The sequence below is a fragment of the Bison bison genome, unplaced genomic scaffold (assembly GCF_000754665.1).
Source record: "Bison bison bison isolate TAMUID 2011002044 unplaced genomic scaffold, Bison_UMD1.0 scf7180017864461, whole genome shotgun sequence".
Lineage (NCBI taxonomy): Eukaryota > Metazoa > Chordata > Mammalia > Artiodactyla > Bovidae > Bison > Bison bison.
Genome location: NW_011495023.1, coordinates 1 through 19,000, shown reverse-complemented (window position 1 = coordinate 19,000; position 19,000 = coordinate 1). Strand labels below are relative to the sequence as shown.

The 19,000-nt window shown below is 39.2% G+C and overlaps 1 protein-coding gene across 1 annotated transcript; it reads left to right on the top strand.

The window, feature by feature from the left end:
* Positions 1 to 2,218: 2,218 nt before the first annotated feature.
* On the top strand, positions 2,219 to 18,983 carry LOC105003080 (putative ankyrin repeat domain-containing protein ENSP00000383069; the record flags this gene model as incomplete). Its single annotated transcript, XM_010860049.1, has 9 exons — positions 2,219 to 2,448; positions 4,983 to 5,097; positions 5,262 to 5,435; positions 9,798 to 9,904; positions 11,445 to 11,582; positions 13,732 to 13,799; positions 16,296 to 16,329; positions 17,336 to 17,405; positions 18,890 to 18,983. Coding segments are annotated over exons 1-9 (1,030 nt in total), but the record flags the coding sequence as incomplete, so codon positions are not given.
* Between the last annotated feature and the right edge of the window lie 17 nt (positions 18,984 to 19,000).

The following is a 19,000-nucleotide window of genomic DNA, read 5'->3' as shown; positions in this document are numbered from 1 at the left end:
CCACTCCCCAGTCTCTCTGGCCACACAGGTTCCTGCAGAGGCAGTGTCATTTCTTCTCTGCCTGCGGAGTCCCCATTGCTCCACAGATGTGGGCAGGTAAGGAGGGAAGAAGGAAGTGCAGGGGTGTATTAGGGCTGAAGGGAGCCTCATGAATCTCTAGCTGAAGTCCACACCTGCCTCTGCCCTGTATAGACTCATGCAGAGTCTGAGCCTCCCTGACTGTGCTGAGGTCCTTGCCTCTGTGTCCTGTCCAGGTGGGGTCCTGTAGGGGGGTGGGCCTTGGCAGTCAGCCTTATTTATTGTACAACTCTCATATCCGTACATGACTACTAGGAAATAGTGTATATATGTTCATCCTAATCTCCTAATTTATCCTTCCCCTCATGTTTCCCCTTTCATAAGCATAATTTGATTTTGAGATTTTTTTGAGTTGGTTTGTGTAAATAAGCTTATTTTTATTAAATTCCACATGTAAGTGATGTGATACTTGTTTTTCTCTGAGTTACTTCACTTAGTATTGTAATTTCGAGATCCATCTGTGTTGCTGCAAATGGCATTATTTCTTTTTATGGCCGAGTAATATTCCATTTTTGTGTGTGTGTGTGTGTGTGTGTGTGTGTGTACACCGCATCTTCTTTATCCATTCTTCTGTTGATGGACACTTGGGTTGCTTCAATGTCTTGGCTACTGTAAATATTTCTGCAGTGAACATTGGGGTGCATGTACCTTTTTGAATTATGATTTTCTCCAGATATATGCCCAAGACTGAGATTGCTGAATCATATGGCAACTCTGTATTTAGTTTCTAAAGAAGCCTTTATAGAGTTTTCTACAGTGGGTGTACCTAGTTGGATTCCATAAGCAGTGTAGAAGGGTTCCCTTTTCTCCACACTCTCCAGCATTTATTGTTTGTGTATTTTTTGGTGGTGGCTATTCTGATTGGTGTGAAATGATACCTTATTATAGTATTTCTGCATTTCTATAATAATTAGTGGTGCGGAGCATCCCTTCTGAGCATCCCTCATGTGCTTTTTGGTCGTCTGTAGGTGTTCCTTACAGAAATGTGTATTTAGATCTTACACTCATTTTTTGATCAGGTTGTTTGTTTTTTGATATTGAGCTCTTTGAGCTGTTTGAATATGTTGCAGATTAATCCCTTGTCAATTGCATCATTTGCAAATATTGCATCCCATTCTGTGGGTTGTCGTCTGTCTTGTTTACTATTTCCTGCACTGTGCAAAAGCTTCTACGTTTAATTATATCCCACTTGCTTATTTCTGTTTTTATTTTCATTACTCTAAGAGGTGGATGAAAAAAGATCCTGCTGTAGCTTATGTCAGAGTGTGTTCTGCCTATATTCTCCTCTGAGTTTTACAGGACCTGTCTTATATTTAGGTGTTTAGTCCATTTTGAGTTTATTTTTGTGTATGATGTTAGGGAGTGTTCTAATTTCCTTCTTATACATGTAGCTGTTGAGTTTTCTCAGCACCACTTATTGAAGGAGCTGTCTTTTCTCCTTTGTATAGTCTTGCCTCCTTTATCCTAGATTAATTGACCCCAGGTACGTAGGTTTCTCTCTGGACTTTCTGTTTTGTTCCATTGATCATTCAATATATTTCTGTTTTTGTGCTAGTACTGTGTTTTGATTACTGAAGCTTGCAGAGTAGTCTGCAGTCAGGGTACCTGATTCTGTCGGCTCTTGCTTTACTTTCTCAAGATTGCTTTGTCTATTTGGGGTCTTTTGTTCCCATACACACTGTAAAATTTTTTGTTCTAATTGTGTGAAAAATGCCATTGGTAATTTGATAGAAATTGCACTGAATCTGTAGATTGCTTTGGATACTATAGTTATTTTGACAGTTACACAGTTATAATGTCACTTTCATTTCTGTATTTATTTCAGTTTCCTCTCTTTCCTTCTTAGTTTAGGTAAGGGTTTGTTGATATTATTTGTTTCTTTCAGGAAATGAACTTACAGTTCTTGCATATGAGCACTGGGCAGTCTGGCACAACAGGCCTCTGTGCGCACGGGCAATGTGTTTAGAGGTGTCACTTAGCAACGATCATTCTGGGATGAAAGATTCCAAACCGTTGAGCTTCCCAACTGGGAGGTTGTGGCGGGACAGCTCTGGCTTACCTGTAGTGCTCGTGTTGGGTTTAGGGGACTGTGAAGAGCCGACGGAGCGGTGAGGTGTGTTCGGAGTCCGTAGGCTCTGCAATGAAGAAGATTTTTGGCTTCAGGAGTAAGAAGGGCAAGTCGCCCTTAGGCTCCTCCATCAACCCGGTGAGAGACAGAAGTCATGGAATCAACCTCCAGCCCGGGTACCGCATCCGAGACAAAGACCTCAGAAAGATCCACAAAGCTGCCATCGTGGGCAACGTAGCCAAAGTGCAGCATGTTCTGTTGTTTGGAAAAAATGGCCTGAACGACAGGGACAAGACAAACAGGTAAGCGTGGTGGAAGGGCCTGGCAGAGATCCCGCCTGTGAGTTTCCCCTCCAAGGCTCCTGGATACCTTCCTGGGATCCAGCACCCTCGCAGACTTGATAGGCAGCAAAAAGCCTTAGCTGGTTTTGGACCCACTTATAATTCCCCTTATAGAGCTTTACTGATAGTTTTGAAGTCATTTAACTGAATGTTGGTCATCACAGACATGAAATGAAACATGAATAGCATCTGTTTTTCCTTTCTTCCTCCTCCTCTTTATTTGCATGGGTTAGCATGATGTTCTCATGAGTAAAAGCTCTCAAGTTATATAGCCTTCAAGAAATCTTCTGAACCTCCTGGCTCTCACATTTTTTCTCATGTGATTTCTGAAAGCACTTCTTCATGGATCGCCTATCGTGGATCATGGCAGTGGACAGATTTCTGATGTTGTCAGCATCTTATTTTTTAATATACACAGTTTTTATACCGTAAGGTTATATATTACAGAAAACTGCATAGTGAGCAAAATAATTCCCCTGCCAAGTCAAATTCTGGATTAAAAATTCTTCAGATACAATTCAAGATCCACTTTATATCAGTGTACACTTAGGTATATGTGTTCTTTGCTGAAGGACCTTAGAAGACAGCTTTGAAGTAGGAAGCTGGCTGTGTCCTTGAATAGGAAGACATGTTCTTAGGATGTATGGTCTTTTCTATATTTAAACCAAATCAATATTTCATGGTTTTAAAGATTTTGGGTTACATATGCTGTCTTTAATTGTTGTGGTGAAATTAAAAGTTTTGTATAGTAGAGGAAGATTTGCCCTTCTAGATAACAAAATGTGCTATAAGTGCCCACCAAGTGTTCATTTACTGACAACTGAAAAGATGGATAAATGAATGGAACAGAATGCCCAAACACCCAAATGTATGTAAAACTTTAGAACTTGATAATGATGACCTTTTCTTTTAGAAATGATAAACTGTGTGTAGATGGTGGAGAAATAACCTGGTAAAAGAGAAAAGTAACTCAATTTTTATCTCACCAAAAAGTTTCAGATAGAGTATGGATCAAACATTTCAAACATGCACAGTGAGAAAAGTACCAGAATAAAACTCAGATTCCTATTTATACATTTTTAATCTGCTGACAGAGACCTTCTGTTTTTTCTATTTCTGTTTCTTAACCTTAATTTTTTTTTAATTGGAGAATAATTGCTTTACAATGTTGTGTTGTTTTCTACTGTATAACATGATAAATCAATTGTAAGTATACATATATCCCCTTCCTTGTGAGCCTCCCACCCCAAAGACCTTTCTAAGAATGATTTCAAAGTAAGAATTCTGGAGTTTCATGGATTTCGGCACAAAGAAAAGAAAAGAAATCTGGATGTTGATTTAACATTTTAACGACACACAAAATTTAAAACTCTCTGTAGACCAAGCTGTCTCTGGGCAAGTCGGCTGAGCAGACAGGCTTGTCTTTTTGGCACTAGTAGAAACGTGGCACAGATAAAAATGATTTCTCACTTTCAATTTTTTTTAGAATTTTTTTTGAGGATTGATATTTTCTGACAACTTTCAGCCTTTTCAGAAGTCAAGGGAATCTAGGGAGTTCCTTGGTCGTCCAGTGGTTAAGACTCACTGCTGTGGGCCCAGGGTTCGATACCTGGTGGGGGAACTAAAATCCTGCCAGCTACCAGGATGTATTGTACAACATGGGGAATATAGCAAATATCGTATAACTTTCAATGGAGTATGACCTATAAAAATTGTGAATCACTATGTTGTGTACTGTAATGTATAATAATATGTAATATGCATCATCTATACTTTAATTAAAAAGAAGCAACCTTAGACAAAAAGACCTTATGGTAATTAGATCAACAGGAAAAATAAGAAATGAACAAACAAAAATGCTACAAATTACAGTTGTACAGACATTGTGAATTATAAATTTCATTCCAATGTCAGAGACGTTAAAATGTGAGAAAATGAATGTATTAGAATCATTGAAGTACAGTGTTGTCTCTAATCCTCAAAATGTATCTGCAAAGGAGGTGTGATATCCTTTGACTTCGTTGAGATGTTGTCCTTGTAAAATAGTAGTAATAGTAATAAGTATGATTATATTACCTAACAGTTACTGAGCTGTTAACCTGTGCCAGGAACAGTTCTAAACTCTTTGCATGGATCTCATTTAAGCATCGCAGTGCTGTCCTGTGAGAGAACTACTTCTCTCTCTCCATTTTGTTGATGAGGAAATTGAGGCACAGAGAGGCTGAGCGACAGCTGACAGAGTGAAAGTCAAATTCAAATCCAAGTTGAGCTGAATCTCAAGGTCATGGTCATTCTATTCAAGTAAATTGTTCTTTCATTACTGTGTTAAGCAGAGCTAATGCTAATATATAATGTTCTTTCTCCAGAAGGAAACGAAATATTTGTTTTAGAGCAATAGGAATATCATGCTATTGAATGTCTTCAATCACAGGAACAATTGTTTATTTTGAAACAGTAACACTACAGTTGACTGAAAACTCCTCTTGCTTTCATAGGACTGCCCTCCACTTGGCCTGTGCCAATGGCCATTCAGCGGTGGTCACTCTGCTCCTGGAGAGAAAATGCCTGCTTAACCTCTGTGACAATGAAAACAGGACTGCGCTGATGAAGGTAGATGGGGCAGCAAACCGTGTCCACACGAGGTGGATGTGATCTAACTACTGACACTCAAAGTGAATTCATCTCATTTAGATATAGCAAACCAGTGAAGCCTGTGGCCTGTTTACTTTGAATTCCTAGAATTTACACTCTGTTTCTTGGCACAACACTGACAGGCCGTAGAATGCCAAGAAGAGGAGTGTGCGACTCTTCTGCTGGAGCATGGTGCCGACCCAAATGTCATGGACGTCTGTGGGAACACCGCTCTCCACTATGCTGTCTTTTGTCAGAATATATCACTCACAGCAAAGCTGCTTTCCTGCGACGCCAATATAGAAGCCAGGAACAAGGTATATCTCAACTATATTTACAAAATATTTGCGAAGCATTTTTTTTAAACTAGAAGTGTTTTATTTCTGACTATGTAAATAGGTAAACTGAATAGTGTCCATCAAGCCCTGTTACCATGGAAACAACTCCAAAACCAATGCAGGGGGTGGGGGAAAATGTTGGAGCCCACAGAGAGGGCAAAGCTCTGTCTCCCAGCCAGCCGTCTACCCCAGAAGGAAGATTTCCCATCAGGACGTGCCCGGGAGTGGGTGGTAGGCTCAGAGCCCACAAATGATGAAGGCCTGGGAGGAGTGAAGTGATGTGACGAGTGGCTGCTTCCAGGGGTTCAGGGAATGGGTGCCCCTGGGGGTGGGTGGGAGGAGGAAAGAGACCCAGTGCCCATGAGGGGAGCCGGGTGAGTGCAAGTGGGCCTGGAGGCAGCAGGCCTGGAGCCCTGAGCCCTCCAGGACCCTGGTTCTGAGATCCGGCCAAGAGGGTCAGGTCATGTTTGACTCCCAGCGAGGGCATTCACTTGTGCTGGTGACCGCTTGGTTTGCGATGTACACCTCGGGGTCTCCCGTGCTCGGCCCCGGGTTGCTGCTCGGTGGCGTTTCAGCTGTGCGTGTGGAGCTGGTGATGGCGAAGCTGCCCCTCCTGCTCTTTCTTCAGGACACACGTGACGTCCTGCAGCTGCAGCCCCGCCAGGAACTCCCTGCACTCTCACAGATGAGCTCAGTTTTCCATCTTTGGAAGCTGCAGCCTTCCCTGAGTGAAAGTATTTTGAAAGAAGCAAATTGTCTAAGATTTCACTTTAAATTGTGATGTTTCTAAAGAAGCCTTAGAGAGTAGAGTGTTCTCTTATGTGTTTATGGCAGATACTTGTGGTAACACTGAACTTGTTAAAGGTAGAACTTTTTCCAAATATATTCGCCCACTCAAGTTTTTTTTTTTTTTCCCTAATTAGTCTAAAATAACACAGTGAAACAAAATTTCCCTCTGAAGTAGACTTTGTCTTAAAATTAAAACATAACAAAAGCATTTTACAACATAATAGAAATCTTGCTGCTGTTCACAAATTCCCATTTTATGAAAAATGATTTATATAAACATGATTTCTCTCTCATAGCCCAAGTCTTAAGAGGGTAAAAAGAAAGGAAAAGGAGCAAGCAAATGAAAAATGCAAGTGAAGTTGGAATTTTGGCAATTGGGAAATACCAAGAAGGGGATTTATTTATTTTAATATTTATTTATTTGGCTGTGCTGGGCTTAGTTTCAGCATGCAGGATCTAGTTTCCTGACCAAAGCTCGAACCCAGGCCCCCTTTCCTGGGAGCACTGAGACCCAGCCACTGCACCACCACGGAATCCCGAGGTTTTAGTTTTTGCTTTTTATTCTCTTCAGTTTATATATTTCTGTAAGGTGCTTTTCACTTTTCAGGGATAATAGTTGTTATTTTAAGAAAGAGAATGAGTGAATTGTAAATTTGCCTAGATACCAGAGTCTTTAGGAAGACTCTGAGGAAATCAGACTGGCAGTGAACAGGTGGCGATTAAGTGGGAAATAAGAGAGAAGAACAAATAATTAACTGACATCTTATCCTATTCTGGCAGAAAGAGCCACTTAGATAAGAGTCTAGACTCTGCTCTCCAATCTAGAATGTCTTGATGGAAAGTAAGGGGTTTATAACTAATGAGATCAGGTTGCCTTTTGAGTTTACCAGTCCCTGTTCTAACACTGTTTACTGAGAAAAATTAAAGAATTTGCAGTCTTGATGACTCTTGCCTCTTACACTTTTCTTTTTTTTCAAATCCTCAAGTAATAGAAGGAATTGGCCATGTGGGTAAGAGATGAGACTGGAGTGGTTGCTGCACTTATTCTTGCTAGATTGTGCTGGTGAACTGCAATCACTTGGGAAAACTTATTTAAAAAATTTATAAGCCTAGGCTGTTCTCTGAAGATTTTGGCTGAATAAATCAAGGAAGGCTTGGACGTGTGTATTTAGAATTATTTCCTTGAGATTGTGATACAGTCCTTGATGAAGAACTATGGAGTGAATAAATATAATTTCTAAATGCACCTGCTGCTGCTAAGTTGCTTCAGTCATGTCTGACTCTGTGCGACCCCATAGACGGCAGCCCACCAGGCTCCCCCGTCCCTGGGATTCTCCAGGCAAGAACACTGGAGTGGGTTGCCGTTTCCTTCTCCAATGCATGAAAGTGAAAAGTGAAAGTGAAGTCGCTCAGTCGTGTCTGACTCTTAGCGACCCCATGGACTACAGCCCACCAGGCCCTCCGTCCATGGGATTTTCCAGGCAAGAGTACTGGAGTGGGGTGCCATTGCCTTCTCCGAACTAAATGCACCTATCTGAAAGAAAAGTAATCTCTAGAAGAGTTGGAATTTGATAAATGCTAGGTCCTTCCATCAGCTCCCTCCTTTCCAACAATATTAGCCTTGACTTTTTCTCTGTCCCTGTGATTGAGAAGTTAAAACAATATTATTGCAAATATCTATTGGCTTGAACAATAACTCCTTTTCCTTCCAACCACTAATCATTCAGTGGCATTCCAGAAGTCTTTAGAGATTTGCTCATGGCGAAGTCACTTCATCTGTAGAATCTGACCCTTTAAGGATTTTGCACCTTCTCTTATGATCCAGGTCATTAGGTCAACAGATGTTTGTTAGCAACAGGGCTTTCCTGACTGCACTAATAATAACTCATGAGCCTTTTTTTGGTGTCATCTGCAGGACAGACTCTTGCAGTGTGTCTGTTTGCTGATCCCTGGCATAAGCAGATGAGAGCTTTAAAACCCATGAAGTTCGTAACAGTACAGATGGGAATTGTTTTAATAATTTAGTTTCAGCAGTCTTAGGACCTCATTATCCATTTGATTAACAATCTAGAAGAATTCTGGAGACAGATTGTAGTTTCAACAGGCAGTGGAAACATTCTTGATGTGTGAGTTATGAGTCTTTTTAAAAGAATTTATTTTTAATTGAGTTATGAGTCTTAATAGCTGTATTTATTACATATTGGGACCCGTGTTTTTTGTGAAACATATGATACTAAAGAAAGGAAAGGTTTCACATACAAGTATTTGCTTTATATCCACCTGTTTGGAAAAAGTAAACATAAAATCACAAGTGGGCCATAGACCAGACGTGGCCCTTGGATATGTTTCGTTTAGTCGACACACTGAGCCAACATTTAATGTTTAGGAGACTCATGCAGAAGTCTGCAGGTCAGGCTTCTCCAGGAACCAAATCTGCTCCCCCTTGAGCCCATCCTACTCTTTGGTCAGCATGCATAGGCCACCCCTTCGATATGGGGCATGTGTTCTTGGGTTTACTGGCCTTACCTGGCTTTTTCACTTACTCAGTTCACCAGCTTTTCCTCCATAAGCATTTGAGTTTCCAATTTTTGTTTTATAGTTTATTTTGATAAATATTTCAAGGTTTTAAAGACAATCTAAGTAATCATCAATGTCATATTTTGAAAGGATCTCTTAAGAATGGGATTGAATTTTTCGAATTAGAATTTTTAAGTTGATTGTGGTGGTTTCGCACTGAATAATTCTCAGAAACACACAAGATTATAAGAGAGAGCGCAGGGAGAGCTTGCAGAAGAGCAACTGCCCAAGAAAATGCTGAGCATGTTTTTATTGGTAACTTATCTTATAATCTTTAAGTAAGAGCAGTAAAACAAGACAAAGACCAGAACTGTGGGATTGTGGAAGTTTCCTCCTGGAAGTCTGGAGGTAATCATATGAGAGTCATCAAGAAAAGTCTTTGAAGATAAGGTGGGGGAGGGGTCATTTTGCATGCAAATACCATCTGGCTAATGCTGACCTGTCTTAAGGGGGAGTGAGTTGGGGAAGAACAAGCAAGGAGGAGTGAATGAGTAAGATTAAATTCCAGGAGACATTTCTGAGAAAGCAGTAGAACATGTGTTCCCACATTTGGTTTTTTGAAAAAAAAAAAAAAAGTTTTCTGTCTGCATGTTCATATAGAGAATAATATTCCCACTGGACTGTCTGTAAACTTTATGAGTTTACTCATGGTCATCCTTGGATAGGTTATGCATGCTACAGATAATATGTATTTCTGCCTCAGCTTTGTTCCTAAAATAGGCAGTTGATTTAGTAGCTAAACGAAACCCAGACCCCCTGCACTGGGAGCTCAGGTCTTAGCCACTGAACCACTAGGGAAGGCCCAGAGGAGGAGCATATTAAAGAGAAAGAAGGTGCACAGGGGGATGAGGAGGGGGCTCCCTTTTATTTACCTTCTGAGTTATGTGTTTCAGTTCAGAGAATCTATTGCACGATTTTAATTTCAGTTTAGAAATAGGTTAACTGTGTACATTAGAAATGGTTTTCCATTTACAGGATAACCTCACACCGCTGTTACTTGCTATAATTGAAAGGAGAGCGCAAATGGTGGAGTTTTTAGTAAAGAACGGAGCAAATATACATGCGGTTGATAACTTGAAAAGGTACAGTTGTTCTTTTTCTTTTTAAAAACCTTAGTGCTGTTCTAGGGTGGTAATACCAAGATTAAATGAATAAGAGGATTTGTTTGTGATCAACACATCATCACTTAGGTAGAAAATCAATTTTTCTGACTGGGAATTATGAACAACAATATATAGCAGGAATATACAACAGGATTCATATTCCTTTATAATATTGACTGATGTCATATGCAACCTATCTTTTTTTGTTTTTTGGTCCATCTTATAGTAGCTGAGGGATTTCACATTAGTTTTATTAGCTTTATAAAATATTGATTCTGCTTTTTAGTTTACCTTATGACAGTATTGAATTTCTTAATTCTTTAAAATAATTCTTTAACCTCTACTTTGTATATATATATATTTTTAAAAGATGCATACTAAACATAAAGGACTTGATTTTGCCTTTTGGATAACTCTTTGCATTAAATTACTTTCTCTGAAGAATGCTGATGTTATTAGTTTGCAAATGAGTCAGATACAACTAAACAACAACAACAACAGCAACGAAAAAGTCATTATTACTCACTGTCACCAGATCCTGTGGGCTCATCAGTTTTTATTCTTTTTCATTTCTAGTACATTTTGATGTTTTCATTTTTAATGCAAGTAGGAGGAAGAAAGACAGCTTTAATTGGATAAACAGTTCCTTTAACAAAGACAAGTCAGAGGTGGATGGTACAGATGAAAATGATGGGCTTTTAGGTTCAGACTGGGTTCAATTCCTAGCTTTCCTGCCTGTTAGGGTTATGACCCTAACATTACTTATCATTGGGCACATTACTTATCATCAGCAAATAAGTTTCCTGATACAAAAGGCGAATAGTAATGCATCTTTCAAAGTTGGCTATGTGTAAGAAAGATTTTATATATAGTTTTTTCATTTAGTGCTTAGCACATGCTTGTCAACATCATTAACTGCCACCATGACTGTTTTTATTCCCATTATTGTTAATATTTTTGTTTTAAACCTGCAAGTAGCCTTTCCTTAACCCAACCTCCAGCTGACTTTGAAGCCTAATATATCAGACTAAGGAGGAAATGGGGAATTCATCCCTTAAATAGTCACCTGCCTCAGATAAGTGACCTAAACATTGTTTTTTGTCCATCAAGGACTTTATTATTTTTTTATAAACATTTATTTGTTTATTTGGCTGCGTGGGGTCCTAGTTGTGGGGACTCTTAGTTGCAGCATGTGGGATCAAGTTCCCTGACCAGAGATGGAACCTGGGCCCCCTGCATTGGGAACATGGAGTCTTAGCCACTGGACCACCAGGGAAGTCCCCATCAGGGACTTTTGAAATAGTAGCTGCTGCTGCATGCCATCCCAGTGGGACAGGAGGCTTCTTTTCCATCCCTTCATTTTAACCTTGGAGGTAATTTACAAAGATGAACACGAGCCTGTAAATGGTCAGTTCTTCATGGAAAGGCAAGATATTAACTTGATAAAGCATATCAAATTAGTTGTTTAAGTAAGTTAACTCAACTTCCTGAGGCTGAAGTCATCTCTCTATTGTTTTAGAACAGCCCTCATGCTTGCTGTCAATTATGGATCAACAAATGTAGTTGGTCTTCTTCTTCAGCAAGGTGTTGACATCTTTTCTCAAGATGTTTTTGGACAGACTGCAGAAGACTATGCTATTATTAGTGGCTTTAATATGTAAGTGTTCCCATTAAAACGCCAGTTATCACTAAACTGCAGCCAAAAATAATTTTAACTGTTACTGATACCTGACCAGTGAGAGCTCCAGTTTGGTGCAGGCAGTTTGGGAATGGTGGTGAGATGTTCCCCCTCATCAGCTGAAAGCCAAGCAAAGGCCAATTAGTTACATGTGGTCGTGGGTTCGGGATTCTTTATCTCAGGACATGTAGACCTTGATCCTTAGAGAGCCTAACATTAGCCATTTCATTCCCATTGTAACCTCTCTGTATGAAGTACAAATAGTGTCACAGTTGTGATATTTCTAACTAGTTATTTGGGTCGTGAAATATTCAGTTCAGCAGCAAATCCTGTGTTTTCCCTTGAGGACTTGCCTCTCTCTATGCTGCTCCTGCTTGAATTTTCCAAGAACCCCGCGGATTCCCTAAGATCAACGAGACAGTCCTCTTCCACACGTCATTTGGAGGGAAAAAAATAATTCCTTCTCATCATTCTGTTGCTTGTATTGATTCTATTGCTGCAGCACTGCTACTACAACTAGTCTTGACAGGGTCTCCTTGGCAGCTGGATCTGGAGTCTGGATGTTGCTCTATAAAGATCTTTAATAAAATCATTTTAAAAGAAGAAAAAAAAAAAAAAAGAAACTCGTCCTGCAGTCAGCTGACAATTGACCTTTACTCCCAGGCTGCCCCTGCGGGTCCAGGTTCCCCAGTCTTCATGGTGATGCACACGTCAACTTCAGAGTCACAGCTTCTTTGTTCTCATATGTATGTTTGTAGCTCAAGTCACTGTCGCAAAGCACCAGCTCTGGCAGCTGGGCCTCCTAGCTTCTCCCCCACACTCAGAAGCCTTATGTGGAGCCCACGTGTAAGCCTAGATCTTCACGATGAGGTGCGGTCGAGGCTCTTATTTATCTTTTCTGCTAGCAGATATCAGTGGGGACCATTTTAGGCTGTCAGAGAGGTTCAAGTCCTCCTGCAGGGATTGAACAGACTTCCTTTTCTCCTTGGTTTCTAGACCTGAACCTCAAGGCAGCTTTCTGTCCTGTGGGGGCACCTTTTCTTAGGTCATAGGTTCCCCGTCATCCTTCCTAGGATAGTGGCTGCTGGCTCGCCTGAGATTCCAAAATTACGGTTGGCCCCTCATGGGATCTGTTTCCTGTAATAACAAAAATCTTCCAAAGGATTTGTATCTGCCTCCACCTTAAATGTTTTCAGAGTCTGCCTCATAAGGAACCCATTCACCAGATTTAGAAATCCCTAAATCTCAAGTAAGATCGTTGAATTCAGATAGGTAAGCCCTGTCTAGGACTTGCCAGTATCTACTGTAGGAGTAGGAATATGTCTTCCAAGTAAATTGGAGATGATCATGGAGATTAAGCATCATTGTCAGAAAGATCTGCTGGTTCAGAGTCTGAGCAGGTAGAGAAGGAAGAGTAGTGGTCCAGGCCGGGTCTTGATTGTGATTAGCTCTTGGTGTGATTAGCTGCAGTGATGGGGGCTAATTATGTTATCTAATGTGGTGAGTTCATATTTTATAAATAAATTAAGGTACACATTATATAAGAGCTGAGATTCCCTAAATTACAAACCACAAAGAATTAATAACAGTTCGTGCAACCCTTGAATGTTAAATGTATGAAAAAACACAAATTGGGTTTTACTTGGAATTCCAAAGTAGTTCCAGCGATAAAGTTTGAGAACAAATTATTCCAGTCTTTGTTTCTCCAAGCATTTGGGGGGCATATTAGCTCATTAAATTCTCCTTAATCCCCTTGTGAAATAAGGCAGTAAGATCACGGTTGTATAGAGGAAGACTTTGAAGTGAAAAGAAGCAACTTAACCAGGAACAAAAAGCAGCTGGTTACAGAGCTAAGATTTCCAAGTTCGAGAGCGTTTTCATATGCCAGGCTAAGTCTAGTTAATTAACGGAGCTATACTGCCCTCAGTTCATGACTACTTCATCTTCCTTTTCTTTCTCCTTTAAATACATGCTAAATAAAAGTTTATAGAACTTAGAAACTTGAAATGTATGGGACAATTGAAGTTTTGATATTATCTCTGACCTTGTCTGATGATATGATCTAAGAATTTGATGTTGTTTTTCATATTAGTGTTAAAATATTATTTATTACATTTTTAATGCATAGCATTCGCCAACTGATTTCTGCATATAAAGAAGAGAGACCTAAAACTCCTCCTGAAAATAGCAACCCAGGTATGTCATCTGCTAAAGAATTACTCTTGGTGATTCTACCATAGAAAAAGTAGGAGTGAGGAAGTTTCAATAATGAAAGAACTATGAAAAAGTTAGTGTAAATTGCATGTGTATTTTATTTTTTAAATTAATTTCTTAATAGTCTAGTATTCAGAATTGTTGAAGAAGTTAATTGTAGGTAATTTAAAATCAGAGACAGTATTGTCTGAAAAGAAATTCATGTATTTAATATGGCCCTACATTAGATCTTTGTGTTAATAAGAAAAAAAATTTAAGTTAGTATGATATATATTTCATCTATCATCATATTATAGCAGATTGGACTTCTTATGAAAGTGAACTTTAACTTCTACAAATGGTTTACATTTAATGAATGAATAGTTATTAGTTACTGTGTAGTGATTACTCTCACTAAAAAAGTTACCATCATTAAAACTGGGAACCTCAATAATCCCTTCCTGGTAGGCTAAGAAATGATAAACAATAAGAACTGCAAAGCTGAGCCAGTGTGCAGCATACCAGTGAGAGATTATTTTTGAAAGATACTTACCAATAGTACAGAAGGCAGAAAAGCAATGCCTGGTTGAGAACCAGTTATTTTGCCTATTGTACCAACAAGGTCTCTATTACCAACTTCATTCCTTACAGATCCAAAAAGAGTGAGATAGGTTGACTTCATTAGGACCAAATGTTTACTTCTGTATTGGATAATTGTCATGACAGTATAGTTTTGAAAGAACAAGATGTTCTCTTGCCATCAGTTAAAAGATTATCATAATAGATATTCAAATAGATGAACTTGAGACTCTGCAGTTTCTAATAAAAGCACTAAAAATGCTTCACATTAACAAAAACAGTGTTAGGTCCCCTCATTGTGGCATTTAGCACATCGTACAAGCTGTCTGAGGACACCTTTAACTTAGTAAACCTCTGTCTAATCAAAGGGTGGCTCAGTAGTTAGTAAAGAATCTGCCTGCCAATGCAGGAGTTATGGATTCGATCCCTGGGTCGGGAATATCCCCTGGAAAAGGAAATGACAACCCACTGCAGTATTCTTGCCTGGGAAATCCCATGGACAGAAGAGCTTGGTGAGCTGTAGTCCATGGGGGTCACAAGAGTTGGGCACAACTTGGTGACTAAACATACAGTTCCATACAGAACTGTAGGTTGGTTTAATATGTCAGAGGAGATACAGAGATGACCTAGAATCTTGGTTTTCAGTATGCTCAGAATAGAATAGAGTTGTCCCTGGTTACTTTCTGTATTTTTCTAAACAAAATTTTCAAAGAAAACATGCTTATTCATTTGTTCACTAAACAGATAACTGTCAAATGTCTTTTATGTACTAAGCATTGTTCTGATGTCACAGGGTGCAAACATTTAAAAATCACTGCCCCTGCCCTCCAGGCTCGAGCTACCAGGACTCCTCTCCCCCTGAATTCACTGCATGTGAGTCATCCCTCCAGCATCAAATCATGACGACACATGTGAAATGTTGTCCAAGAGCACCGGAGTCCATCACCCCCTCCTTCCTTCCATCCCTCCCCTTGTTCATCAGCTTCGGATCTGATGATGTATGCCTTCCAACCTGAAGAAGCATGATTTCTGTCAACATTTGCCATATAATGGGGAGGATTGATATAATGATATCCCTCACTAGTACACAGGACTGTTTGGACCATCCTGCTCTGTGTGATTCAGATACTCTTGAGCAGTGGAAGGACATAGTCTCAAGAGATTCTTTTTAAATACATTAGTGTATGTGTGTATATATATACACATATATATATTTAAAACTTTTTTTAAAGTTCAGCTTGTGTGTACCCTACTGCCTGCTCACCACAAGTCTAGTCCTCATCCCCACCACCCAGCTGACCCCCTTCACCCATTTGCCCTCCCCCACCTCCCTTTCAAGAGATTATTCTTTCTAAATCTGGAATCACTACATCTTTCATACTTCTCTTGCATCTGGAAAGAGGGCCAGGAAAACTTTGTTTCCTATGTTTTCCCACGCTCTGAAGTTCAGTGCCTGTAGACCAAGCTTCCCTGTGAGAGGGTGTTTTCATCCTGAACTGAAGAGCCAGAGAAGTTGTGTTATGTCCCAGCAAGACACCTGTTCCTCTGTTCACTGCTCCAGGCAGTGGAAGTCCAGGAACACTGTGCTGTTTAAGCGTGCTCTTGTCAGCTTATCGTACTGATTCTATTAATGGTATAATATAATTTTCTGTCAGTCTTCTACAGTTTGGTTGGGATTATTGTCATTGTAACAGCAGTTCTTTCTTCTTTTTTTTTGTTTTGCATTTGATGACTATAAAGGAGAGGAGTGATTCTTAGGCATTAATGGCCTGCGAGTATAGTACAATCACTGTTCCCTCTAGTGTGGTCTCCAGGTATGGTCCCAAAGGAATACTTTTAAGCAGAGCATCAGTCTTGAGGTTTTAATATTCTATACTTTTCTTTTGTTGATTTTAAATGTCTTGCTTTTTTCTTTAATAGTGGATGAGAGTTCTGAAGAAGACTGTCTATGCAGGTAGGATTTTATGGATGTTTTAAAATTGTATGTTTAAGGGAACACGGGGAAGGGAAACTAATGTTTGTTGAGTGTTCTACTCTGGGTCAGACACTGCATTATGTGCTTAACATCTGTGACCTCCTAGAGTCATCACAGCAGCTTTGTAAAGTAGCTGTGTCCTACTTTTACTTAATTAGCCAACTGTGGTTCAGGAGGTTGATAAATTGACCCATGATTCCATGGTTAAAGTGAGTTGACCTGTGATTTGACAGCTGGCCTGCCTGTTTCCCATGCCCACTCTTGTGTCCCTCAGCAGAGATTGAGAAGTACCCGTGTAGCATATAATCTAAAGATATAATGTAGTTCTTTGACTTGTGTCCATTTTAAGTTTTAGACATTGCACTCCCTTTAGAGTAAAGGGGAGAAGTGGGACCTTCTCAATAAGTGTTTCCCCTGCTGAAGAACCAAGACTGCCATTTTTGATGGACACAGATTAGTCTCTGAACCAGGGACAGACAATGGAGAAGGAGCAGCTTATCCTTCCACTTTGTTTTAAGTCATCAGGTTTATTCCAGCTTGGGGAAACAAAAGTTATGTCAGTCGATCAATTGGATTTTTAAGTTCACCTATTAGGACTTGGTGAAAACAAATTATTTTCAGGCTCTGCCAGTATATCGGCTGTCACTCTTTGTTATGGAAACTAACTATGAGCCTTAACTAGATATTTCATAGATTGGGAAAGATAGAAGCAGAAACAGGTGTAACTAAAGACTGTTTTGGAGACTTCCCTGGGGGTTCAGTGGTTAAGATGCTTAGTAAGACTTCTCCTTCCAATGCAGGTGGTGTGGGTTCAATCCCTGGTTGGGGGAGCTAAGATCCCACATGCCTTGGGGCCAAAAAGCCAAAATATAAAACAGAAGCAACATGGCAACCAATTCAATAAAGACTTTAAAAATGGTCCACATCAAAATATGTTTAAAAAAAATGTTTTCACTCATTGTTGTTGTCTGTTTTTGCTGTAAAGGTTTTCCAGCAAACCTGGTGATGATTTATGGCTTACATCAAATGATGAAGTCTTAGATTTTGAAACCAAGGTAAAGCGTTCTGTTGTGAAATTAGTTTTTGTGCTCTGAATTTAGTTTCCTGTGGCATTTACTCTTAAAATTCAGCAGTGGTGTCCCTCTCACTGTTTTCTGTTTGCAGTGGAAAATTGGTCAGAGCAAACTATTTTATAAACATATGACTAGTTGGTTTTTTTTTTTTTACTTTGATAAATATGGAAGGTGGGGGTGAAGGAAAAAATGGGCTGAAAAATACATAGTGACAGAAGAATTGTATCGGAAAAAGCTTTCCCACAGTGCAGGAAATACGAAATTTGGTCAAGGATAAAGAGTCTTTCTGTGAATTTTAAACCATAAGGACATGACTTATGTAATACTCATGATGATATCTTTAGTGGACGTAATTCCTTATTGTAATGATCATGGAATCTTCCTGGAGCCTTTCAGTTCCAAAACTACATAGCCTATATCATCTAGTTTCTGCCCCCAACCCCCCGGACACTTTATTTTGGTTTCTTAGAGTTGTTAAGAGGGTGGTTTTTTAAATTTTTTCTTTCTCTGTTTTGTTTTGGCTCTGCATTAAGACTAAAATAATTGTTGATATGATGGAGATTTAGAAATTAAAATTCTGTTTCTCAAAATCCTTATTATAAAGGGATTCCGCTGTGTTTTCTAAAGCATTCTATTAAGAGGATATTCCCAACTCTTCATCTCATTGAAAAATACATGTTTTGCCTAAAATAATAACCAGCTGTAGGAGCAGAGACTTTTAATAACTGTAAGATAAAACATACAACCTCAGATTTATTTTTCTATTGTAGTTTTTAAAAAACCTACTCAAAGTCCTTGTGTCACATTCTGAAACTTCAGAATTCAGAGATTTTGTATTATTCTCCTTTAAATATTCATCTTATAGACCCTGTATCAGTATAAATGAGTGAAGTTCAGGAAACAGTTGTGCATCTCCTGGAGTGTGTAGCATAGGTCGTGAATGTAAGAGCCATTTTAATAGTTTTTGAATGTGAATTAGTGAAGAGACAAATGGAATTGTATATAATGTTACAGGTAATATAATATACATAATATATCTCTGTTAAATCTGAATTCTGAAAAGATGACTTACTTTTATATTCCCTTTTTCATATTTAGGATGTAGAAGTTGACTTGAGTTATCTGAGGAATGAGGTCCTGCATAGCATGGAAATAAATAAGAAATATGTGATAAGAAAAAGATGACACTGTATTTTTCAGTGTCCTCCAATTGTGAGCTGAGAATTTTAGATTAAAAGTTGTTGACCTTCTTTTTAGCCCCATCTTGTGTTCCATTAAATATTTCTTTTCAAGCCATACATTCTCCTCAGAATTCTGAAGCCAGTTCTGTTACTTAGCAGCTACGGGATCTTGGCAAAACCTGTCTTAACTGGGTTCAAAGTAGGCAGTTTTTAAAAGTCGGGTATTTTCTTCCAAAGGGATTAGGAAATCTTCATGCAACTCATTATTCACATTAATTTTAGCAGAGTATCTCTGAGAGCCTTCCAGAGAAGTCTGTGGATTGTTTATCTGGAGCTGCTGGTCCAAGAGGAAAAAAGACGTTAAATGGACAAGTAGAAGGTGAGAACTGTGTTTTA